This window comes from Corylus avellana, chromosome 3 (genome assembly GCF_965113065.1).
Source record: "Corylus avellana chromosome 3, dhCorAvel1.hap1.2, whole genome shotgun sequence".
In the NCBI taxonomy this organism is placed as follows: domain Eukaryota; kingdom Viridiplantae; phylum Streptophyta; class Magnoliopsida; order Fagales; family Betulaceae; genus Corylus; species Corylus avellana.
Window position 1 is genome coordinate 27,052,863 of NC_142492.1, and position 26,335 is coordinate 27,079,197.

A 26,335-nucleotide genomic window follows, 5' to 3' on the forward strand; every position below is an offset into this window, starting at 1 on the left:
TACAAAATCAGCATATTTACAATAATGAATACGGTATCAAATATTGACATAATATATGTAGAGAATATTTTCGTAATATATTAAGAATATTACAAGAATATTTTGTCACATAAATATTACATAAACATAATAACACTTCTTTTGCAATCAAGTCTCTTCCCAAAATTTTTTTCAATAATGCACTATCTATTTTTCATAGTACACTTCCCAAACTCTATCATCAACTTCTTTTTTTTTTTGAGGGGGCAAGGTGTCTTATTACTTGACTATCCACTACTATTGCATTTTTCTTGGTTCCAATCTCATTTATTGGAAAACCAAGAAACAAGCTACAGTTTCCCAGTCTTCTGCTGAAGCCAAATATCAACAAGCTACAGTTTTCCAGTTTTCTGCTGAAGCCAAATATCAAGCCATGGCTACTTTAACATGTGAGCTTCAATGGTTAAAATATTTGTTGTTTAATCTTTGGTATTTCTCACTTTTCTTCAATCACAATACTTTGTCACAAGACTCTCATGGGCCCACTTAAAAAAAAAAAAAATAGTCTCATGGGCCAAGCCACTTGGCCCATTCACCACTGAGCGTGGGTCTCCTTTTGGGCGGCTTCATCGCGTCCGGGCTTTATCGGCCGCATTTGAATCTAGGGTTTTTAAAGCACACAATTTCAAGTATCGCCAATTTGGTCCAATAGTTGATCTAATCTGAGCCGTTCAATTTAAGATATCTGAGCGTGGCACATCCTTTAAAACCCTACCTCAAAAGTCCTCCAGGACTATTGCCTCCGTCGCCGCGTTGCAGAGGTCTCAGCGAGTTCAGGTAAATTCTTTTGCCATTTGATTTTCTCTTGGTCGTTGGATATGCGAGCCATGTGATGAGATATTTCTTTTTGGGTTAATCTAAACTTATGGCCTGTTTGTTTGCCAAGAAAGCTGAGAAAATGAAGAGAATGAGATTTCAATATTGAATTATGAAATCTCTTTGTTTCTGGGTCATGCAAAATCCAAGATACAGAACGTTTTCTTTTATTTTCGTGCTTTTTCTCCGGCACCAAATGGATTATTGGTATGATTTTCACTACCACGCTTGAGGTTACCCGTGGGACTGGTTATATGTTTTCATATTTGAAGTTACAGAGACGTTGATCTAATTACACTGATGTGTGCAATGGTTTGTGTAACTGTGGTATAATGACTTCTAGGTCTATTCGTGCCTGAAAATGTAGTTGTCTGCTCAGCTATTTAGATTTTAGATATTAAAATAAAATAGAATTGGGATAGTTGACTAGATTGCTATTATTGTTGTAGCGGCATATGTTATCATTGTACCACAGTGAATGATAATTTAAGAAATGCTTCTTTTAATTATTCTGCAAGTCCTTGCAGTAAAAAATGAGTGGTTGATTCGAATTTTGATGTGGTCACCTACAAATTAGCTTCTGCATTAATATTTATTGAAGCTTTATTAAATTCTAACATAGCAATATCTGGAAATCCCCAAAGTTTTGGCGTAATACATTTTCCAAAGTTTTGGCCTTTCATAGTCACTTCCCTCTAAGAATGCGGCAAGAACCTCTTTTAGTTCCGCCTAGCAAATCGGACCTCAGAAAAGCCATGGTAGGGGACAAGTTGATTCGATTGGGTGAGAGACTGAGAGAAACGATTTTTGTTTTCTAATAGGAAGCCGCGGTTTTCATTCTACATAACAAATGTTTTACATTGAGCTGCATTTTTTGATTGCATGAAATATCAGAAAATGTAGAAAAAAAAAATATTATGGAAAGTGTTTTACGCTGAACCAAACACAACCCAAGATCTAGTGATCAAGTAAGCTTATTTCTCATTGTGACTTGCTGGGTAGAGATCCAAGATTATGTGTGAGATTTGGGAGATTAGTGTGGGTTAGTTTAGGATTTGAGTTTTTTAATGGCCTGGAGTATGCCCTTAATTACTTGGAATGGTGGGAGATAGGAAATGACATATTTTCTTTATGGTCCAAGTTTTAGTATTCCAAATGAATTACAAAAGTGAAAATTGCTGTGTAAATCAACCGGATCTCCTGCTGAAGTCTATTTGTTATTTGAATGTCAAATGCATAATTAAAGCATTTTGGAAGAGAAGCATTTCCCTTTATTAAGTTTGGGGGAAAGCATTTTGGTGTTATTTGCTGAAAAAAGGATTTAATTTTTGGTCTATTCACCACCTTAAAAATGTCCTTTACATCCATTGCAATTTGAAAGCTGTGTTCTAAAATTGATGTCCTGTTTTCATTAAGAAGTTGGAGCCATTTTGCTTTCTATACACTGACCTTTGCATTATAGATCATGTACACTTGATGCCTGATGGTTTTAAACAAGTCTTTTGCTTCCTACTGATTGCAGGTAGGCCATGGTGAAGCATAATAATGTTATTCCTAATGGGCACTTTAAAAAGGGTTGGCAGAACTATGTCAAAACATGGTTCAATCAACCAGCGCGCAAGACACGGAGACGGAATGGTAATAATATGTTCTAAAAAGAGTTCATTGTTTTCCCTTGATGGCTTTCTTTACCATTATTCTTTATTTTGTTGTTTGTATTGCTTCTTAAATTGTTTTTTTGAGACGTGGAATGTTTCAATCTCCAGCTCGGCAAAAGAAGGCTGTGAAGATTTTTCCTAGGCCTACATCTGGACGTCTGAGACCTATTGTTCATGGACAAACTTTGAAGTACAATATGAAGGTTAGAGCTGGCAGAGGATTTTCTCTCGAAGAACTGAAGGTGAGACTTTTTTTTTCATGCCAGTTGTGCTTTAAAGTGGTAATTGGTTCAGCAATACAGAAACTGATGTTATAACAATGTGTGTATCAGTTTCTAGTTAAAGAAGGATTTTTATTTTTTATTTTTTTGTGGTTTTAAAAATGGTTTAGGATCCATTACTTTTGTCGCTGTAATCGTGTTTTGTATCACTGTATAAATATACATTGAGAAAAGTATGTGCTCTTTCAACAGTTCTATACCCTTTTTTATGTTAGTTTTCATTTCCCTTCTGAAACAAGTATACATACCTGCAATTTTGCACACATACAGCATTTTCTAATTAGAAATCTGCACTCTCCCAACAGTTTTGTAACCTTCTTTTTGTCTTGATCTCTTCTTTCTCTGCTAGGACAAATATAGAACTAAAATTCTGCACCTGCAGATTGCACAAGTAATCTGATCAGTAATTGGTTCTTGCGGTTTAAGCCTTCTCTCTTTCTTTTATTTCCATATTTTCAGATCTATGGTAATGTGTGTTCATTAAGATAGTTGAGCGTTGTTATTTGTATTATCTGACCAGTTGCATTGCCAGAAGGTTTCTTTCTTGGGCTCATTAATGTCTGGTTTAGTATTTGTGCATTTCTCGTAAAAATGATGCTACATTTGTTTGATTTTGCTTCCCCAGAAGATAAAGAAATAGTGACTAAGCCTTTATATTTCATTGGACATCTTAACCTGCAAGATGATTGAAGCAACCAATGCAACTCACGTGATATCCATTCTGCTGTTTCTACTTTTTTATTTTCTTCATTTGAGCAATGTAATGTGTTAGTCCTCTTTTTTGGTTCTTAATGTAATACTCCTAAGAGCATTTCAGGCTGCTGCTATACCCAAAAAACTTGCTCCAACAATTGGCATTGCTGTTGATCATCGCCGCAGAAACCGTTCCTTGGAAAGTCTCCAAGCTAATGTCCAGAGGCTTAAGACATACAAGGCCAAGCTAGTTATTTTCCCAAGGCATGCTCGGAAATTGAAGGTAAAGACAATCAGTTAATATGTTTTAAAAGTGCAATTTTTTCCTGCTGTTTTCTGTGTTCCAAAATCTTATTCGACCATAAACTATGTTGCAGGCTGGCGATTCTAGTCCTGAGGAACTTGCAAGTGCCACACAAGTTCAAGGTGCTTACATGCCCATTGTGAGGGAGAAGCCAACCGTTGAGCTTGTGAAGGTCACAGATGAGATGAGGACATTTAAGGCTTATGACAAGTTACGTATTGAGCGTACGAACAAGCGTCATGTTGGTGCCCGGATGAAGAAGGCTGCTGAGGCTGAGAAAGAGGAGAAGAAATAGTGAGAAGAGTCCATTTAATCAGTCTGCTGATTGAAGATCTTGAAATTTTTGTTCAGAATCTAGCAACTAAAAAGTGTTATGTGATCCATTACTTCAGACACTCTAGTTTTAATATTTGGAATCTGCCTGCTGTTGTTTCAACCCTTTCTTGAAATATTTCTTCGATTTATATACTTGATATCTTCTTCATTGTGATTATAATGTTGGGCTGCATGACATCCATCTGCTGACATCTATTTCTGGGTTTTGCAAATTTAGGCACTTTTTTATGCCTTTGGTTAGTGTGGTGCCTCGTACGCCTTAGATTTTTGATTGCTTGAGTTCTGTTGATTAAACCGATCGTATCCTGTATTCTTAAAAGTCCCATTGCGTTGCTGAATAATCATACGATAATCCAGCCTCTTTAGAGCTTTATACTGTTACTACCTGTTTTTGATTTGTTAGTCTTTATATATATGGACCTTTTTTTTTTTTTTTTTTTTTTTTGACATGTTCACACATGAGAGGGGAGGGAGATTCGAATTAGTGATTTTCGCTTCATTAGGCGTGGTTCTAGTCGATTGAGTTACCTCTTCAAGACTATAAATATGGACTTAAAGCTAAGTTGTATTTAAATAGTCAAAAAATGACGAACAATAAATGGGTGCCCAAATGACTTGAATCTTGACCTGCAATTCTAGCCCAATATTTTGTAGGGTTACTAAAACGACAAGGTTCGGCAATTTTTAATGGATCATAAATTGCTGGCAATTTTGAGTAGTAATTTTTCAAATGCTATGGTTGGCGATGGTTCAGCAGCCAGCAGTTATGGTTGCAGGTGCAGCAAGAGAGAGGTTTGAAGGTGGGTGCAATAAATTACAGACAACAATAGTAATGTTAAGATGGTGAGGGTTGTTCCGGGAAGGAATAGGAGGTGGTTGATATTGAGAATTGAATGTTGATGGTGGCGGCCCAAGTAATTTTAGAAATTCCTTTTGTGTCTCTTTAAGAATGATGTAGCTATTAAAATCTCTATTTAATAATTCAATAATAATTTTAATAGCCACATTATTCTTGAAAAAACTAAAAAAAGACACAACAAAAACTTATAACTTTACTCGTGTTGGTGATATTAATTGTTGTGGGTTTGGGTACAATTGAGTGTATTCATCCCATGGCGGTCGGTAACCAGTTTTTTGTACTGATCAATTTACTATCCAATCAAATCCACCCCGTCACATCACTCCAATGTTAGGTTATCTACTAACTAAACCGAAATAAATGTTTTTTTTTGTTTTTTTTAAGAAAAAAAAAATATTATGTTATCTCTTTTGGATTTCAAATAACTTTAGTTATGGGCCTCAATTTTTAAACCAATTCGAACTGATGATTTATGCTCATGCTGAATTTAAGCTGACCAAGTCTTGTTACTAAATTAGTCATTATCAAATATTTGAATTTTTTTTTTTAAAAAAAAAAATTCTCTAACTCTTGACACTCACGACACGTTACACTTCCTTGTCAAATGATGAAAGAAGCTTCAGCATCACGACTCTAAACACCTTTAATATATGCACATGACATCTCTTTAAAAGGCTGAAAAATAGGATTAGATTGCAAAAGTTGATGCTCTTCTTTTGCCATTCACCACCATTTAAATTCTCATTTTTTTTTTTTTCATTTATACCCTTGGTTTCAAAAGATTCGTAGTATAACATGAAATTAAAATTTAGGTTGAAAGCATCTTCCTCTCGCTTTAACACGGATGGATTGTATGTGTTACAAACTTGAATATTAAGTCCGTAATGGAATAATTTGGAGGTTCTAAAAGAAAGTTATACCTCCTTCAAACATAGTTTAGAAATAACTTCTTAATATAAGGTAACTTATAATCAAACACTCATACTTGTAATCCACAAAAAATATCTTATAAGACAGTCTAGGTCCCTTTTGAGCAGTTCTCCGCGAGTTAGTGCTACTATGGTTACGTCCAGGTAGAAAAGCCGCAATTGATCTCCCCCTCCAACCTTTTTTAATTAGGAAAAAAAAAAAAAAAAGACAGCCTCTATTTTACAACTACTAAAACCTACTCAACTAAAATACTTTACACCCATTAAAACACTACTCTTTTGTTGAAGACACCCATTATCCATTCTTGATAAGGGATGACTTGCATTTAAGTAAACCACCGTATAATTAGAATTACATAACAGTAAAAATTAATTTTTATTTTTAATTTTTTGTTAGTGTTGATCCAAGATCCAATCAAGCGAGTCTAAGTAAATCAAACTAACATGCTATACGACAGGGGAATCAAGTACAGTTTAACGATTAATTAGGGACTAACTAAGTGAGATCCATGTGCTGACCCTACAAGAAAATAAAAGAAAAGAAGGGTGAATACTTAATGCAACCTACATGCTCATCAATCTCATGGAGAAATGGAAGGCCTAAAGAGTGGCTGGCCCCCATTTGGGAACATGATTTTTTCATTTCACAAATACACTATTTTATTGATTACATTAGATTTTATAACATTTATATGTTATTTATGTTGTCACGTTATTTGAAAATTTTAAATAATATGACACTATCATGTCTAAAATTCGAATCTCTTTGAGTGCAAACAATTTATTAGAGCCACGCCTAGAGCGAAGTCGAGTCTAACCTAATCTGTGTAGGGAGTATCTTACAAAGATTTAAGGTTTGCCTTTTACGATTGAGTACACAAAATGGTTAAAAACGTTTATTCTTAATAAAACCAAAAGATAGTTTTTGACACAGTTTTTATATAAAATAAAGAGCAAGATAGTGATGAAGACAAATGCACCAAAAATTTGGTCCAAATAAATGTTGGGTTATCCAACCACTTATTCGAACATTGGATTTCAGGTAAATTCTCTCATATTTGCTACCTAAATTGTTAGTTAATTGCTATTCTATCCAATATTTAGGGGGTATTTTTTCAGAATCTTAAGGGGAAGAGGCACTTTTTTGCAAAACTTTTGTTGAGGGCTTCATCAAAATGAAAACGGAAACGGATTTTTTTTTTTTTTTTTTTTTTTTTTTTTTTTTTTTGAGAAAGGAAACGAATATTTATGAGCGAGTGATAAGGTCGGTACCTGAGATCAACAGGACCACACGGCTTCGCATTATATAAACACCCAGCAGCGGAGAGGCCAAAGCACGAAATCTACTTACGTTGCGTTTTCGTCATTATCTAGAAGCAGGAAGAACGAAGGAGATCGTAATATGGGGTTGAAGGTCTGCCTCAATCTCTCCCTTATTGCATCGCAATTATTGCTATATATATATATAATGTTTCTTTGATTTACTAGTCTTTCTTGTTTAATCTTTACACCGGATTGATTAATATGATTCTTCTCGCGCTTAAATATGTGTTGGGAATCTCACTTTTAATGTTTTGTTTGCTCGGATCTGCGCTTTTGTTTGAAATGATTTCCCAGAAGAACTTTCCGGGCCAGTTTGTCCTTGGGCATAGATGAATTTGCAAAATTATCAAACATTTTTATCGCCATCAACGTTTGAAATAAAAGATATGGTATTGGGTTTTTTTATACTGGTTTGAGTTAGATTCAAGTTGGCCCATTGAATGATAGCAATGAGTGTGGTAGGGATTTAGTTCAGATCTGTATGTTATCAGTGACAGATGCACTTAAATCCCAAGTCCTAAAGTCGTGCCCTGTGCTTCTGTTTCGATTTTAAGAGGTGAAATTTGAAAACTTGATTTTTAAAAATGAAGTTAAACGATTGGTAAACTTGCATTTTGGCCTTTAAAATCATAGTTTAGCGCTTAAAATCATGAGTTTTTAAAAATGCACCTCCTACCTATAATTTGAAAAACATATTTTTCTTCATTTTCAAATTGTAATTTTTTAGAAATGCACTTCCAAACCATACATTTTCTGAGATTTGGTTTTAAATAGCATTTTTTGTATGCAAAATCGCAATGCCAAACTCACTCTTAATTTTAACATTATTTAGGGATCTACGGCAATGTTTTGTATTGCACTTAGTAGGGTATGTTGGCCTGTTGCAGATTCAGTACAATTTTTGTAATTTTAGTGAGGCACTGTATAATTTATCTGATGATGCCTCCCAGATCTGCAGTTGGTTTTGATCTTCTGCTCAACTTGTCAATTGGGTCTGGTGCGCCTTGAAATTATATGGAATTTCTCAAGGCACATGTGCAGAAGTGAAAATTATCTCTTGCCAAAAAACAGTTTTTAGAGAACCCCTCAGTGTGCTACTTGTAAATCTGCTCCATTGGATGTCAGAAAGAGATTGTTTATGCATAGTAAACAAAATTAGCACGTAGGCAAGGAGTAGCCTCTTGATTGCTTTAGGTTTGGAAACAATAAATTCGTATCCAGTTTTTGGATTTCAGGTTTTTTATTATTCTTGGCATCATTAGTGGGTGGACTTCTTTTTGAGGATTGGACTAGTTCTTGATATTTCTTTGAAAAATTCAGACAAAATGCCTGAGAATAAACCCATTTGTTGCAGAGCTTTACACTGATATATAGCTCGCTTGACATTTGTTATGCATCTACATGTGTTAACAGTTCGACTGTGCTGGGTTTGTTGCAGGAAGATTTCGAGGAGCATGCTGAGAAAGCCAAGACCCTGCCAGAGACAACCACAAATGAAAACAAGCTTATACTCTATGGGCTATTCAAGCAGTCCACTGTTGGACCGGTGAACACCAGTAAGCATCAGGCTCAAATTACATGCTCATTTTAACTTGTCTGTCTGTCTTTGTTTGTTTTCGTACTTCTCCATAGACAAAATGTTTATTTTTGAGAAGTAACCCCCGACATAGCAGTAAAAGCAAGACGTGTAGGGGGATCTCAACAAGCTATTGTAAATTGTTTTTCCTTTAAGAACTAAGTTCGGGGAACAAGTTAAGTTTTACCCTTCATGGCTGATTTGCAGGTCGTCCTGGAATGTTCAACATGAGGGAAAGAGCAAAGTGGGATGCGTGGAAGGCTGTTGAAGGTAATGTTTTTTGATCGATTAGAGCCGGTTTTGGATTGTGTTGAAAAATAAAGTTTTTTTGTCTATAAAAAAAGCTTGAAAGAGCTTTTTAGCAAAAATTTCATTTTCAAACTTCCCCACAACACAGTTTTGTGCTTTTTAGAACAAAAAAGTACCTTTTAAATCTTTTACCAAACCAACATTTTTTATTTTTTATTTTTGTCTGAAAAAGTCTATTTTTAAGTTTCTTAACGTAATTCCAAATAAACTTTTAGAACAACGTGGTTTGCTCTTTGTCGTTCTCTGGTCTATATAAGAAATACCTAACTTTTTTCTGATCTGCCAGGGAAATCGAAGGATGAAGCAATGAATGATTACATAACCAAAGTGAAACAGTTGCTGGAAGAAGCTGCGGCATCTGCCTGATGTCTTCTTGTTGACGCCTGATGCCATTTGGTCGTGTGTGTTTTAGAACCTTAAATGGAATTGAAAATAATCATCTGTAGCTTTCGAACCGGTAATTTGTTATATCTGAATGGTATGGAAGTGCTTATGGCAAATTGTGTTGGTATTAAATATGTTTAAGTTTCCTCTGATTATAAACCAGAGTTGGCCAAAATCCTTTAACCCACTAAGCTTGGCTTCAGCCTGATCAGTGATCCCCCCGTTTCTGCTCGAATATATTTGCCTCATTCTCTTGAGTTGTGATGCTTAATCGTCTTTTACATCATGCTGCCCAATAGAATCCAAACCTGAATCAATTGCCTGTTGTGTTTTGATTGTTTTTTCTACCATTAAAGCAAGGGGAATTTCCTTGTGGATCCTCTGCTGGTAAGTGTAACTTTCTCCATTAAAACTTGTTTTAGTGCAAAACTATAAACTCTGGGGATGATTAGATTGCAGCCACCGACTTTTGACAGCGGTAGTCGGAATAAGAAAACTGTTTTGACGTCAGTTTAGTTGGCGGAAATTTTTTTTCGTCAGTTAACTGAACAATATAACTAACTTTGGCCCCAATAATTTTCCCAATAATTTTTTGCATAACTTGTTTAACCCAAAAACATGTCCAATAAACACTTGTTTAGTCCAAAAAACTATTTATGCCAAAATAAAATCATGTTTGGCTCATAAAAATAGGTTTGGCCCAATATAAAAAGTCAACGATTAACTTACTTAACTGACCGACATTTAACCAACTTCACCGAGTTAACTGACTTAACTGAAATAGTCGAAATCGGTATAAAGTCGGTTAATTTTTTGGTTGGATAGACAAAAATATTTATACCATCATTGATTTAACAGATACCTAGCCCTAAGCATGATGTATTCATTGAGAATATATTCTATTCGGTCGTTGCATAAATGAGGGGTTTTTTGTCTACTAATAAAAGAAAGACACGTTGGCTTAAGCATAAAAATTGCACGGCCATGATCCATGCCTGGGCCTAGGTCACAGCCGAACCCAGGCATGACCCACGCTTGGGTCTGTCTTCCCCCCGGCGTCGGTCTCTCTCCGCCTACCCACAGTAGGTTGATTTTTTTATTAGTGGTTTGATAACAATTTGGTTTTTTATCCAGTGTTTTCATCTTATTTTCTTAACATGTACTAGGCGAGGTGTCACCATTTGAATGGATGGCAGAAAATCAATGTTTTCTGCTGTGAGAAGCATCTCACGTATTCATTAAGGCCCCTTTGATTCATCATAAAATGTATACGTCATAAAAAAAACTGGTTATTTTCTGCTGTTTCCTTTCAACCTTCAAAATGGTATAGAAAATATCTTATGACCTTTAACTCGTAAGGAAAACCATTAAATTTCTTATATTTTCATATTAACATATAAATAACAGCTTTCATTCACAATATAAAATCAAGGGTTAAATATACTTTAACCCTCTCAACTAAAAGATTAAATGTCATTTTTCATAAAACCCTACAAACTGACATGTGTGACATTGAAATCCATCAAACTACCATTTTGTTCTAATTAAGCCTCTCTATTAACATTGACCATCTATTTGGATTAAAAAGTCATACTTGACCAAAGTCATCCGAAAATGACCTTGTCTTGACACTTAAAAAATCAAATTTACCCTTTATAATTATTAATCAATAAAAAAAAAAGAAGGAAATGTAGTGCCTAGCAGCCACCTCCTAGTGCATTGGGGGTGGCTGCAAACCAACCCCAGCCACCTCTGGCTCTGGAGGTGGCTAGCAGGCCACCCCCACCATAAATTTGGGTGGCGAGGTGGTTTGGCCACCCTTTAAGTTTTACATTTTTCCCCATCACCCCCTTTTTTGTGTGTGTGTTTTTCCTTTTTTTTTTTTTTTTTTTTATTTAAAAAAAAAAAAAATGAGGGGTATTTTAGCTAGGTTGATAGAAAAGTCTTCTAATAGAGTTGCTTAAACGTAACAAACTAGTAGTTTGATAGACCTAACTGCCACACATGTCGATTTGTGGAGCTTTATAAAAAATGGTTGTTAGTTGAGTGGGATAAAGTATATTTAACCCTAAAATCAACCTAAAAATTTATTTTTAATTGAAAATACATTTATTATTAATGATAACTAATAAAAAAACATAAATGTATAAACCTATAAGAAATTTTATTTGCCACACCACCATTCCACTGAACTAATATAGCAGCGCTCATATGTGGTAGGTAAAATGGACATTGCCACGTTAACCCAATGAGAGATGAGGGTATACCAAATAGCAGGACCCAACCTATAAACCATATACTTTCAAAGAGCCATAAATAACATCTAATAAAAGAGGTATTCATATCGGTTTTTTTTAAAGCTAGATCTGCTCTCTAACGCGCCACTCCATCGTTTCCATTGACAATCCAGCCTGTTGTAGCCGCCAATTGTTCCACTGCCCATCATCCACTCGCCTGCACGTAGATCTCATGAGCTTGTCAACCCCCTTCCACTCCATTGTTTTTGGCTTCCTTTGCCGAAGTTGCTGTTTTTTGGGTTTTATTTTATTTTATTTTTGCTGTTTTTATGGTTTTGTGTCTTTTGTTACTTGGGTTCTTCTAGTGGTATATGAAGTGATCTTTCCTTTTCATATCTTGATGATTTTATTGTACTTTTTCTTCAGCAGCCTCCTCGTGGTTACCTTTAACTTGTAGGTGTTTGGATAAGGTTGAAGGGTATTTTGAGGATCATGTCCATGTCTGTCTCTTTGTCTCTTTTGAAGATTTAGGTGAGATTGAAGGATTTCGAGATGATCATGCTCCTACCTGCTTATTCTGTTTTGGTGCTTAAACCACTTTTTGCAGCCCTTATTTAGAGGGCCGAGTCATTTTATGACTCATTTTCTACTTTTTACTTGTATTTCTCACTATAATTTTCATTTTAAGTCTTTTGTTGGGAAGCCCACCCCATTTTCAATATTTTAACCCATATAACCCATTCCTTATTTGCTATAAAAAAGAAAAAGAAAGAAAGATAGAAGCCAAATTTTAAGCTTTTTCCTTGAAAATCGTGCATGTCAAAATGGTCCCTCTCTTTTTCAAGAAAGTTCATTTGATCTTTTACCCTTATGATGTCTACTGGAGTGTGATAAGTAGTTGATGCGACAATTTCTTTCACTAATCCTATCTCCCCTATTCTAACATGTGCTAGAGTCTTATGTTTAGACCTTGTGCTTTTGAAGTTGTCACTTCATTGAAAAAACACCTCTAATTACATATTAGGATTTTTTATAATTTTAAAGAAATTGTAAATTCTAAAATTATAGAATTCATGCCCGCTCTTGCATCAAACAGCTTGAAAATACTACCTATTAAAATGGTGACATGTTACCAAAGCAGCCAAAAAACATTTCCTTTTTAAAAAGCTTCTTCATTTTTAAAAAGTCTTTTTTTTTTTTTTTTTTTCCTTCAAAAAATCAAAAGACAGCTTTTGATTCAAAACTTTTCTACAACATAAAGAGCAAGAACATGGTAAAAATAAAAGCAATTCTTATTGATAACACGTCACATTTTTAATAAATATCATTTTCTAAACCGTTCAATACAAAAAAGGCCTGAATTTCATAATTTTAAAACCTACAATTTCTTTGATTACTCCTATAAACGATGCAGGAGAAAACAAGCAAAATAATACTCTTTGACGAACACAAAAACCAATTCAACATACAAAATTTTGGGACGAATTTAAAACTTGCATGAATTTTCAAGGACGAAACATATACTTTAACAAAAGCAAATAAAATAAACTAAAGCAAAGGGTCTTGCAGGAAAGGGCAAGAAAAAATTACCAAAAGAGGATACTAGTCTACACTTATAGTCCTTCATAGGTGTTGAACTGTAGTCTTACCCTCTTTACCTTTTAAAAAGAAAGCTACAATGTGATTTCATTGTTGGCCGTGGAGCTTCATTTCTAACCCAGTAATGCTATTTAGTAACTACTACATGAATGCCAAACAACGAGGATGACGTAGCAGTAAAAATCAGCCAATTATTTTTTTTTTACTAGTGTTGATCCAAAAGCTAATTTTTACTGTCGTATCATCAAGTTATATGACAACGTGACTCTCTTCTGACTGTTTTCATTATGTGTTGACTACATTATGAAGATCTAGCACTACATTAAGAAGCTACCATAAAACAAAGTGGAACCATATCATTTACATTAGGCATCTAACTGCCATTTTATATGGCTTAGAGCATTTGATACCAAAAGAGCATATATTGTAGTTGGATTTCATGGAGATTCTATTGAACAAAAGGATATCTAGAAATATAATATTCTCTTACACGAGAGGCGCCATCTCTTGCCAGAATCCCTTCAAGATCTCCTATAATTCTGGCCAACCATATCTCCAAATTTCTCTGGATTTCCTTTAAGTTGTTTCTGATGGAGTCCAAAGATCTCCTTGTGGTCAGTTTGGCCTGGCTCCCCAGTTCCTCCCCATAATAACTCTTCCCAACTTCAGTATGTAAAGCCATCAGCTTCTGTCCTGTTTCTGATGCACGCTGCTTAAGTCCAAATGCTTCAAGCAAAAACTCTGTTTGCCTTTGCATTCGAAACTCCGGGCTGACGGTCAGTTCACAGGGATCACTAGCCTGCTGTAAAAATGAGAAAGAAACTTTAAGCAACATAACCTACAACAGATCCATATGTAGGAAACAGCATACTTAGAATTTCACATATAAAATAAACTTATGAAAAAAAGCACAAGTTGTTGCCGGGGAAGGCTGAAGGGTGGGATAGTGTGTAGGGAAGAGAGTTATTTCAACCTCCAACTTACATGAATTTGGCTCAGCCTCATGCATATTTCACCAATAATCAGAGTAAATCAAGGAACTGTGCAGTGCACCCAAAGAAGGGAAAAGTGCGAAAGGAGGGGGCAAGAAAGAAAATAAATGAATTATCAAGTTGTAACTGCCTGGTGGATCCACAAACTAAACTATATACAACAATGTAATTATGGGCATGAGATACAGTGAAGTAAATCATATGAAAAACCCTTCTAAAAAAAAAAAATCATATGAAAAACACCATCCTCACCTTTTTTCACTCCAGAAGATATAAAATGGTTCTCTTCAAATCAACTATACATATTTTTTAACATACTGAAATTTCTTTTAGATAGCAAATTAAGATGGTCACAGACTTATCAAAAAAAATATGGTCCCAGGATCATCCATGCAATTTTCAATTTGTGACTAATTGATTGGAGAAGAGAACAGATATGATTTCAGCAACAGGACCAACAAAATTTCTCGAGCCAAAATACTAGTCACAGGACTTTCAGTAGGAACCCAAGTTTCCAAAATTTTGGGCCTCAACAGCAAATGTTTGATAGACTCTTCCACATCAAGATACAAACTTCTAAATAACTGAGTAGTTGCATTGCATAGGATTTTGGCTTCAATTCTTTCACCAGGGTAAAAGGGCACATTCTTTTACCCCAATTGGTCACCCTAACGAGCAGGACCACCATCATGCATATAGTTTCCATGGGCCACGAAACCAATGGGTCCCACATCTTACATGGAGCAATGGGAACTAAAAGCACTGAACCAGGACGGCCTTTAATATTTGAGGAAAAAAAGTGTCTTAAGATAATGCTTCGTTTTAATTGATATTGTATCTAAAAGCATCAAATGATGATTGGGACTATTCATGATCATATGAAAGCATAAAAGCAATAAACCATCAGCAGTTGAGCATTACCATTTTTTGGCATAGATCATCAATCTTCCCTGCAAGTGCTTGATATCGTTTTGCCTGCTTCCTCATTAGAGATGGTAATTTTGATTCATCACTCCTACCAACTTTTACCAAATTCAGTAGTTCCTGTTCAAGTAATTTTAGTTTAGAGGAAACTCCTGTTGAGTCACCATCTACCTTCCATGGGGATTCCCTTCTAGGAAAGAAAAACGTGGGTTAGTTGTAGAGTATTAACAATACGTACTTCAGAATTATGGTCTAGAATTTTTAAAATTTACCTGGGTACAAAATGCTTCATATGATACAAGGATTCAAGGGATTCATACTGTACATCCTGCAAGATAAATTTTTTAAACTTAGAATCCATAAGAAATACCTTCATTTTCTTTACAAATGGGCTTTAATATGTCAGTCACAAAGTCAAATGCCTTTACCAATTTTGTCAAGCTTAGGACAATGGGCAAAGAAAATGGTTGATGTTCCTCAATAACAGAGTTGACTAAACTGAATCACCTTTTTTCTTTTCTTTTTTTTTTATCTATAACGTTGATAATTTTAACTGAAAAATGGTCAAATAAAACCACACAGAATGGATAGTTGCCAATTAAATTTGAAGGCCCAAATGATTCATATGTTTTACTAATTCTCAGGGACACAGTATCATCAGAACAAGTTTCTGCCACGAGATAGCATAGGCATGCGTATGGCAAGTGCACAAAGGTGCCATGTTTCAATAACCCCGAGGAGCAGTTAAAGGATGGAGGCAAAGAAGATAGAAAACAAAAAGGTTAAAACAAAGAATTGAAAGAGCGAAATAAAATATCTATTAATTTCACAAAACTATAACAGTCTATTATATCAGTTGCTAGTGAAGATTAATTTGGTATCGATTTTATTACTGCCAAGTGCCAAAAGAGTAGCATATCTGGTCTGAAAATGAAAAGGGTAGATGCCAGCATGCAAATTGTCTGTTAGTGATAAAGACAATAGACCTGTATCTTACAAGGATAAGATGTGTATCTTTATTAGTACAGATTTATTAATGCAATTAATGGCTTTAGAGTTACGGGTTGATGTATTCCTTTTACTATGATAATATATGCTTTAGGCGGCGACCTGTCCTGTCCAATCAACAACATTAAACAAGGTAATGTAAGAAGATGATGCCCTAAGTGTCAAGCTACCAAAAAGGAGCACCCCAGCAGCTGATTTTGAGAATGGTGGCGCCAAGTATCAATATACTTTCAGATTATTGTTAAGGAAAACAAGCCAATCAAGGAAAACAAAGGCACAGACAGATGGGCAGTTGTTTTAGAGTGGTCAACTACCAAAGGCTATCTAATGGACCCCATGTGAGGTTAAGAGTAATACTGCTTTTTACACCTATTTATCATATCCATTTCACACCAACCGACGTGACATGTTTTAAGTGGCTTCCCATATTAGCCACTTAAAAAAAAGCCACTTAAAATACGCTATGCCAACCAGTGTGAAATAAATATGATAAATGGATATGAAAAGTAGAATTACTCATGAGGTTAATGAATGATTTAATTTTCCATCTGTTTCTGCCAGGTTGTGCATATTCTCCAAGCGCAAGGAAGAGGACTCATTCCTAACACAAGGATTCTTCTAAAATCTGTGATCTTACCCATAAAAAAAAAAAAAGAAAAGAAAAAAAAACTAATACGACACTACTAGTAAACTGATGTCCAAAGCAGAGGCACTAATTTAAGAAATTTGACTTCATTTTAAGATTGAAACAACTAATATTTTAATAAGATAGATTATTACTTATCAAAAAAAAAAAAACAAAGATTATGATCGATAAAAATAATGCTTTCAACATATTTCTTTTTTTTTTTTTTTTTTTTGCATGTCGGGGAACCTCTTCAAGGCAGGGTCCTTCGGACCCACCCCTGCAGAATAACCCCAGTCCCGTGCACTGCACCCTCGAAAATTTTCCTACACGGAACTGGTTAAATCACTGACTTTTCACCCAGGGGTATGGCCCTAAGAGATTGTTTGCACCCATGAGGTGTTAAACCTTAGACCTTGAAGGGAGCAAACCTTAAGACCAAGGCCTCCACCAATTGGGCCAACCCCGTGGGGTGAAAATAAAGTTTAACCCACTTTTCTGATGCAACTTCTAATTCAAATAAAGTTTCTAAATGTCATAACTTAATCAAGCAAGAATATTATATCAATAACTACTTGTATGTCATGTACTTTATTAATATTTTTCAGCAGTTTTTTTTCTGCACTCCTAATTTAAGTGATTTTCCCTCCATTTCTCAGCAACCAAACAGAGCATTAGAAAAGAAGATGAAGAAGAAATTTGGGCAGATAACGCAAATGTAAAATAAATGAACTTTGTACTACAGATGAACCCAAAATTTTGCAGTTTGGGGTTGTTTGATGATCAAAAATAGGTTTAAAGTCTAAAAAAAAAATCAGCAACTAAAGCTGAGCTTGGGCTTTTGAAATCATTCTGAAAGCTATACAAGCCAATCCTGAAGGTTGATTTTCAGCTGAATTGCTTAAGGAGCCAGGCTTGAGCAATGGTAGGATTGGGTTAGGCTTGATCGCTTGTTAGGCAATTCAATCATGTTTGGTTGATTTAAAAATAGCTCTTAGACAATATCCATTATTAGCTTGTCTTAGTAACATTATATCAGGTTATCAAAAAAAAAAGTAACATTATATCTTCAATTTATGCCTCTGCAAAAACAAAATCAACAACACTATATATACCCTCCAATTAATACTCATATGAAAGCATGATTTCTGGAGGTAAGATACTAAAAATGCTCCGAGTCAAAATGCTAGTAAACAAGGGAGCCCCAAAGTTAAGCTTGTCAACTCAAGCACTAGCTAGCCTTAAGTTTCCAACTGTTGAGCCTAACTCTGACTTACACTTTCATTTCAATCTAGATCCTATAGCAACCTTCAATAGTTTGTCAACCGAATAGACTAGTGCTGCTATACATAGAATTCATGCCAATACTAACTCCATGCATGTACACAAACGTTTCTATCTCTCTCCAATCAGCTTGTGACTTTGTGTAAAGATGGCTGGCAAATTGGATAGTAGATGGTGACGATTACTATATAGAAGAGTGGGAACCTACGAATTTTAGTATATAACATTGACTGAATTGCCTATTGTGAGGATGACTTCTACATCCTCCATAAAGTTGAGAATTGATTATGATGTAGAAACTGATCGGGTTGGCTTAAAACAGCATTCACAATAGTACCTAAGCAATACCTTCGTAATCCTCAATCAAAGGGCCAATTTGTGGAAAATGGTTTTCTTAGAACAGCATTCAAAGTAGCACCCAAGCAATATCTTCATAAACCTCAATCAAAGGGTTAATTCATGGAAATGGCTTTAAGCAAGTAGTTGCCTTTGGATGACAATGTAATGCCAAGTTAAAGAATTAAAACATGAGTTGTAAAACTTCTTATGTTAAATACTGAAATTAAGCATTATTACTGTACTCTTAGGCTAGATTGAAACTATCAAAATAACTACTTATTTGAAACGTCAAATATTAGACCTGGTAATTGCAAGGAGAAATTGAAGTAAAAGTATTCTGCTAATGATTATTAGCTGAAATGCATCCAACAGAACTACCTTTTAAAAATTTGTAATTATGTGCTATACACTTCTTCTAAGGTAGTAAACTTGGAAAGTTTAATCATCCTAAGATCCAGATATTTTCTTCCTATATGTCTCATGAACAATCAAGCTACTTTTTGAATTGACTCAAGAAAGTCGTAATTTCACTTCAGAGCATGTTTGAGATTGTGGTGGGAAATATAGCTTTTAAAGCCAAAAAGAGTTTTTTTAGAAAAAGCTTCATTTTAAAGCTTTTTTTCAAAGTACGTTTTGAAGTTTTTTTTTTACCAATCGAACAGCTTTTTTGTTTGGTAAAGCTTTTTTAAGTACTAAAAGTACTTTTGAAGCTCCTAAAGCAATCCTATAAGATAGACTAATTGAATCTTTTTCCTTTCCTTTTCTTTTTCTCTTTTGTTTTTTGCCATCAGCTCTATCAGTTATATACTCCACCCTCTTTATCCATTTTCTTTATGATCTTCACTTTATCTACTTGGTGCTTTTATCTTGAACTAGAGACTTCTTTATCCTGTCCCATTCCCACCCATCAGTTTTCACTACACAAAATCGAACCGCATCTTAGATTACTTTTTCTCATCTACTACTAAACAAAGACGGCGGCTACTTTCTTATGGAAAACGATTTCCATCAAAATTAAAAATATGCTGCATGAGGAAGGAATTTCAACCCATAAGAAGTCACCCACTACTCCCTTCAATAGCAAGCTAAATCGTCCTCAATTTCCATTTCTCTCCGGTCTTAATCACTTCCAGAAATCTAATTTATATTATTCTCCCACTATTTTTCAGAACCAAAAGGAGCCCTATAAAAGAAGAAGAATACCTGGCAGAGACTAGCTCTTTCCGCCCAAAACTTGGAAGCCGAGGACGCCACCAACTCCGAATCGAACCCATTGTTGTGCTGCTGATGTGGGTCCGCATCGGCACCACCATAAACAACATTCACATCACCAGAGCTCTCTTCCTCGTACTCTCCAAACTCGTGGCCAGCAACCCTGGCGGACCTGGAGATGAAGCTAATCATCTCGTCCCTCTCGGACACCTCCCTCTCCAGCTCCTCCACGCGCGCCTTGTAGTCGGCCTCCCTCTTCTCCAGCTCCGCCATCCTCTCCCCCAGCTCATGGATCCGCTGCAGCAGCCGCCTCTCCTCCGCCTGCCACGCGTTCCTGTGGCTGGCGAAGATCTCCACCACCCGCGCGTTCGCCTTGGAGTCCTCCTTCCTCCGGAACTTCATCTGCCTCAGCTGCTCCTCCGCCTGCAAGAGCCTCCACGACAGGTCGCGGGCCCGGGTTTCCAGGGAAAGCGTGTTCCTGGGAAGCAATGCCAGCGAGAGTGAAAAGCTCAGCCCAAGGTAGGTACACAAAACCTTCTTCGCTTCCTCTTCTTGTTGTTGTTCTTCTTCCTCCTCCTCCTCTTCTTTTTCCGCCATTGCTGCTCTCGAGGGAGATAAAGGGGGAAGGTTTTTTTGGGTGTTCGTCGTCTTTCTGTTCTGTGACTCTGAGTTTACCTTAGAGTACCTTTTTCTTGTGGGGTAGCCTTCCGGGGGGTGCAATTACGGAAATGGGTCTTGCAGGGCATGGAATTTACTGTTCTTTTGTGGACGGACGCTGACAGAAGATGTCTGTGTCTGGTTGCAGCTTTAAAACAAAGGGAGGAGGCTTTCTTCGACCTTTGCTTTTTTCTTGAGAGTAGTTATTAAATGTTTTTTTTTCTTTTTTTTTTTTGGTCGAATCTCAATCGTTGACTTCTGTTTGTTGAAAAATTTTGCATCGTTTGATAATGCTTTTTAAAAACTATTATATTTTAAATGAAATTTATTTTCGAATTGGAGGATATTTTTCAAACTTATTTTATATGTTGGAGGAAATTCTTTTAAATTAGGTTTGAGAAAATTCTTTCTATCTATTTTATAAAAATGACATGCGAGAAGCAACTGTTTTTTGAATAAAATTTCTTCTAACTTTGTCATTGCAATTAAAAAAGTACGTGATTCTCACATGTAAAAAACACATGTCAATTTTAATTAAAACAACATATATGTATTTTTTTAATTACGAGGGCAAAGTTGAAAATAATTTTATTCTTCTCATATGCTATTTCAAAAACATATATTTTTCATAAGAAAAGTGATACATGTCATTTTATAGAATAGGTTAGAGAAAATTTCTTTAACCCAGTTTGAAGGAAAACTTTGTCCCAACGTGGATAAAATTTCATTCAACTCATCTAATAAATGTTAAGTGTCATCTAACATGTGAGAGTCGCATATGTTTTTTTAAAAAACATTTTTAACTGTCATTAATTATCTAGTAATGCTATAAATATTTCTAGAGTCATCCTAAAGTCATCCTAAATGTAATGTGGCTTTTAAAATTATCGTTGAATTTGATATGCGATTTATTGACTTTTGATCTATTGGTAATTTTAAAAGTCACATCATATTTGGGATAACTATAGGAAAACTTATAACATTACTCTTAATTTTCCTCATTCTACTAACTTTAATATCCAGTTAGTTATATTGGAGTAGTATTTTTGTCACCTCATAAAATGAAAAAGACAAAAATATCATTTCAATATAACTAACTGGACACTCTCTGTTCATTGAGAGGAACCTAGTCCTAGTTTTTTAGGAACTCAAACATGTTAAGTGACACTTCACATTTATTATAATGGGTTTAAAAAAATTTATACCCGACATTATAATATATGTAAAAAATAGGATTACTCAAAAGATAAACATATCTTATATCTTATGAGAGTGCATATTTATTTATCTGGGTAATTAGGTGATGCAATTCACCTCTTTTACCTTATTCAAAATTTCATGGGATTTAAAAATTCCTTGAAAACCCAACTTCAACAAGAAGCTCTGCCCATAAATTTAGGTTGATTTTGTGATGTCGTGGAGGTGACCCACTGATTTATGTTGTGCAATTGTCCTAGAAAATCAAAAACTACACAAAAATAGTCACTGATAAAAAAGACTGTTCATTTTTTAGCTATTTTCAGACTGAAATGATTAGCAACCTTTTTCAACTTTTGTCTCTCTCTCTCCCTCTCTCTCTCTCTCTCTCTCTCTGACTCAGTACGTACCATCTGGTTGGCCTTATTCCTATTATTATTGGTTTCGAGGGGAGAGAAAATGAAAAAGGAAGCAACATCAAATCCAAAAGATGGAAAAGTTTTTATGCCCTGCAGAGATTCTTCCATGCACAAGAGGTTAAAAACAACGCAGGAAATATATTTTTGGATCCCATTTTTATTTCACCAGAATGGTTTTTACATGCTTCTCTGCATAACTAACCTTCTGCATTGCTAAGTTTTTCTTCCCCTTTGTCTTTTTGCAGTCTTCTTTCTTGCATGTGAAAGCAAGAACAGAAATGAAAAAAAATAAAAAATAAAATGGTTTGGTTATTTTCTTACTCTTTTTACCATCCATTTTCATAAGAAATTCATTATAGTTGTAAGGCAATGCGGTTATTCATTATCTAAATATAAGAAAAATATCAAAAAATCACTTGCATCAATTTGACTATAGGGTTTTTAAACATTGAGTATGCTACAGTGTTGCCCAAGAACTTCCCATATAGATTTCATATCCATAATTTTAATACAACCCATTTATCTCTTCTCTCTTGTTTTTTCTCCTTTCGTCTTTTATTGAAAACTATGTTGAAATTTTGTAAAAATGTGAGGGTAAATAGTTAAGTAGATAACTTATATGTTGTAAAGAAAGAATATTTAATTAGAATATAGAACGATAAGTGAAGCTATTGCATAGCATATTTGAATAAAAAAGCAAAAAATAGTTCGATTTCGTAATTTTCTTTTTTAAAAAAAAAAAAGAAAAAGAAAAAGAAAAATAAGGTGTTTTACTATATTCTTGTTTCCATTTCTTCCATTACGGAAAGTCACTATAGTCTTCAAGAGGTAGATCAATCGGCTGGGACCAATCCTAATGAAGCGGAGATCACTAATTTGAATCTCCCTCTCATTTTGTGCAAACATGTAAAAAAAAAAAAAAAAAAAGTCACTATAAGAGTATTACCTTTTATCATGGGCTTTTGATTTAGTTTCTACATAAATATAACAGGCCCAAAGGCCACGAAAGGCGAATCTTTCTTGCAGGCTAGCTATTAAAGTTTGAACTTTTTGGGTCCATGCATCTTCATTGTGATTGGAAAAGATGATCTAATTGAATCAAATTCTGAATATTTACAGAGAAGGAATATTGAATATAGTTGATAGTTTTAGTGAAATGTTTGGGAATGAAAAATTTAAATTCAAAAAATGGTTTATCTTAAAAAATGGGAAACTATTTTATGAAAATTAAAGAATGTTTTCTTGTACCAAACACCGAAAAATAGGAAAAACATTTTCCATAAAGCATTTTATATCAAAACAAACAGAGCCTAAAATATAAACTGAAAATCTGAATAGAGGTAATTGAAAATTTTGACTTATAGTTTAAAATATATGTGAAGATCTAATTTATTGGGTAGGTTAGGTGGTTATAACCCAATCTGTTCATGAGTTGGGCCAAGATTAGTTTCAGTTTAGATATTAAGACACACTATCAGTTAACTATTAAGACTAATTATTGAAGCCCAATCTTTGCCAAAATGGCTGAGGCTAATTTTTCTTAGTCCATGCCCATCACGTAAAAGAAGAATAAAGTCGGCGTCCGGCCAACACATTTCCCATTCCCAACCTAATTAAATCCGAAAATACAAATTCTTTTCACTTATAAAGCTGTGTTTGTTTCGGAAGAAACCATTTTGTGCATGAGCTCTTATATTTGTTTTTCCTAACCGCCCCAAAAGAAACAAGTATTTAGTAGAAATGACATAGAATAACTTAAAACATAGTTTTAAGATTAAAATGATAGATTTTGAACCAAAGAATGTGCTCATGAGGGTTAGCCTATTAAACATGGTGTCCGCATCAAAAGAGCTTTCCGAATTTGGATTGTGGGATTAAAATCCCAACGTATAGGGAAGGAGGTGCTCGAGAGACAACAAATAATAAAGTTAAGCTCTCAATATGAACCTCTCTGATGGCCTAGGCTTAGCACTCAATCGTGAATAAACATTCTTTTATATAAAAAAAAAGGATGACAAACCCTAACTCTACATGTGAAAAATCTTCGAACGTATGCGGGTCATCGAGAATCGTCATGATGTGTAAGCAATCCCATCAAGACGCCTCCAGGGTTTTAGGTGTCTCATCAACAATTTATTAAAGGCTTCTAGACGTTTAGCTGATGACTTTGCTAACACCATTCTCGATAAGTCTCTAGAAACCCATCGAGTTAGGATGTTCGAGGGCAAGTTTGCTGACGTGGTAGTTAATGATGATTGATGCCACTAGTACCTTATTTGACAATATACAATGTATATATATATATATATATATAAAGAAATTCTGACTATTGTAACCTTAATAGTAGTCTAGTGACCTCTAATTGTTACTTAGCAAGAAACCTTGATTCCCAAACATGGGGGCATGGAATTAATTTCTAATTTGAAGAAGCATGAAATCATTTGACATTGAATGGCTTCATAACTATTCATAAACAAAAAGGGAGAAGGGAAGGGGGAAGGGAGACAAAGGGTGCAAAAAGTAAATAACAATGCAAGTTTGGTATTTGCTTTCTAAGCATAAAGTAGCCAAGATTCCGACACACAAGCCATCCAACACAAATGCTTTCCAACAAGGAAAAGAAGATACCAAAACCTTCCCCACCAATTACACCCAAGAACCCCACCAAATTCTTTACCTTAAACCCAAAACATAAAATACCCAAAAACATCATTAACATTCTTGCCGAATGTTGTCTCTCTCCGGTCACCAATATTCCACATGCCGCCAAAAAAAAGTCATGGGGGTCAGCGAACCCACCCGTTGATTTGGCTTTTAGCCATAATCTGCACCGTCTTATCAACGGCGGTGATCATCGCTGGCGTCATCGTGTTCGTCGGATACTTGGCCATCCATCCAAGGGTGCCGTTCATCAGCGTCACCTCCGCCCATCTCGACAACATACAATATGATCAAAACGGTCTGCTTGAAACCCAGGTGGCGATTTACATAAGAGCGGAGAATGACAACGCGAAAGCGCACTCGAGCTTTTCCGACACGAGCTTCATCCTCAGTTTTCAGGGGCTGCAGATCGCGAAGCTCGTCGCCGGGCCGTTTGATGTGAGGAAAAATAGTTCCATTGACTTTGAGTATGTGGTGCAGTCGTCGCAGATACCGTTGGATCCTCTTCGAATGGAAGAAGTTGACTCGTCGTTGAAGCGAGATCAGATTACGTTCGATTTGAAAGGCAGCTCAAGGGCTCGCTGGAGAGTCTGGCTACTTGGCTCGGTTAAGTTCGGCTGCCCGCTCAATTGTCAGCTCAAGTTCCGTCCATCAAACGGAACTTACACCAGCTCACGTTGCACCTCCAAATCAAAGTGAACTTTTTTTTTTCTTTCTTCTTATTTGTTGGTAATTATGTACACAAATTAGCTTCTACTAATTTCTGCCTGGCCTCTCTCACAATTGTTCGGATAAGGATTCGCGGCAAATTGTTGTCCATATTGTTAGCAATTGGACAACTAATTTAAGAGAATTTATAGGCAATTTCGCCAGTTGAACAGATGATCGAACAGTTCAAAATTTATTTGAATAAATAAGTTATATATATATATATAAAAGTTCTTTCACATTAGCTACTCAAATTACTAATAATTCAAACAGCTAATTTGTGTAGGTCTCGTCCCAATTGTTTAGGTTGTTTTCCTTTTTAATTGTCCGACCATGTTGAAAACTTAATTCAAATTGTATACTGAAGAATTTACGTTATGAAAATTAGCCATTTTTCACACCATCAGATTCATGGGGGCTGGACCGGCTGGTACTAGAGCTCTACATATACCTTTCTTGCTTGCTTGCTTTTTTTTTTTTTTTTTTTTTTTTTGATCAAATCCAGAGCTAAGCACCTTTTTTCTTTTTGTGTCTTCTTCTTTTTCTTTTTCTTTTTTTAATAATTTTTTTATATATGTGCCTTTTCTCACGCTTTTACTATTGGGTGTCTGGTTGCTTCAAGAAGATGATACACTAGTTGTCCTGAGTTACAATGATGGAGGATGACATCTGAGTTGTAATGTTTAATTTTTTTTTTAAGAGGGTTTACTTTTATCTAACCAAAATCCTAACAGGTTTCAAATATAGGGACAAGTATGCTATTCATTTTATGTCAGGATCAAATTAACAAAAAAAAAAAAAAATTATTACATGCACTTTTAAGTGTTTACTTCTTGATCAAGGAAAAATGTAACTTCGAAACCCCGTTCACTCCGACAAGACAAGAAATGTGTATGTTATATTACGAAGTAATCACATAAAATACATATCACATTTCTCAATTAAAATTTAAGGTCTAAAGTCAAA

The 26,335-nt window shown here is 35.2% G+C and overlaps 4 protein-coding genes across 5 annotated transcripts; 3 read left to right on the forward strand and 1 right to left on the reverse strand.

The window, feature by feature from the left end:
* The first annotated feature begins 715 nt into the window (after positions 1 to 715).
* LOC132176080 (large ribosomal subunit protein eL13z) lies at positions 716 to 4,279 on the forward strand. The gene is made up of 5 exons (XM_059588202.2): positions 716 to 816; positions 2,378 to 2,493; positions 2,622 to 2,755; positions 3,612 to 3,770; positions 3,865 to 4,279. The coding sequence occupies exons 2-5, from the start codon at positions 2,385 to 2,387 to the stop codon at positions 4,084 to 4,086; spliced, it is 624 nt and encodes a 207-aa protein (XP_059444185.1). The 5' UTR covers positions 716 to 816; positions 2,378 to 2,384; the 3' UTR covers positions 4,087 to 4,279.
* Positions 4,280 to 7,168: 2,889 nt separating this feature from the next.
* Positions 7,169 to 9,641, forward strand: ACBP6 (acyl-CoA-binding protein 6). The gene is made up of 4 exons (XM_059586978.2): positions 7,169 to 7,329; positions 8,677 to 8,794; positions 9,022 to 9,084; positions 9,410 to 9,641. Exons 1-4 carry the CDS (start codon positions 7,318 to 7,320, stop codon positions 9,487 to 9,489), a joined length of 273 nt encoding a protein of 90 aa, XP_059442961.2. The 5' UTR covers positions 7,169 to 7,317; the 3' UTR covers positions 9,490 to 9,641.
* Positions 9,642 to 13,661: 4,020 nt separating this feature from the next.
* Positions 13,662 to 20,493, reverse strand: LOC132174069 (Ribonuclease P protein subunit P38-like protein). Of its 2 annotated transcripts, none has more exons than XM_088514854.1 (4): positions 19,719 to 20,493; positions 15,532 to 15,587; positions 15,257 to 15,446; positions 13,662 to 14,145 (listed from the first exon to the last, which is right to left on the reverse strand). In XM_088514854.1, exons 1-4 carry the CDS (start codon positions 20,322 to 20,324, stop codon positions 13,792 to 13,794), a joined length of 1,206 nt encoding a protein of 401 aa, XP_088370980.1. In that variant the 5' UTR covers positions 20,325 to 20,493; the 3' UTR covers positions 13,662 to 13,791. The 2 variants fall into 2 exon arrangements, with proteins under 2 accessions (XP_088370980.1, XP_088370979.1); XM_088514853.1 differs by having other exon boundaries at positions 15,257 to 15,449.
* Positions 20,494 to 24,601: 4,108 nt separating this feature from the next.
* Positions 24,602 to 25,546, forward strand: LOC132176233 (late embryogenesis abundant protein). The gene has a single exon (XM_059588378.2). It carries the CDS (start codon positions 24,761 to 24,763, stop codon positions 25,358 to 25,360), a length of 600 nt encoding a protein of 199 aa, XP_059444361.2. The 5' UTR covers positions 24,602 to 24,760; the 3' UTR covers positions 25,361 to 25,546.
* Positions 25,547 to 26,335: the final 789 nt, after the last annotated feature.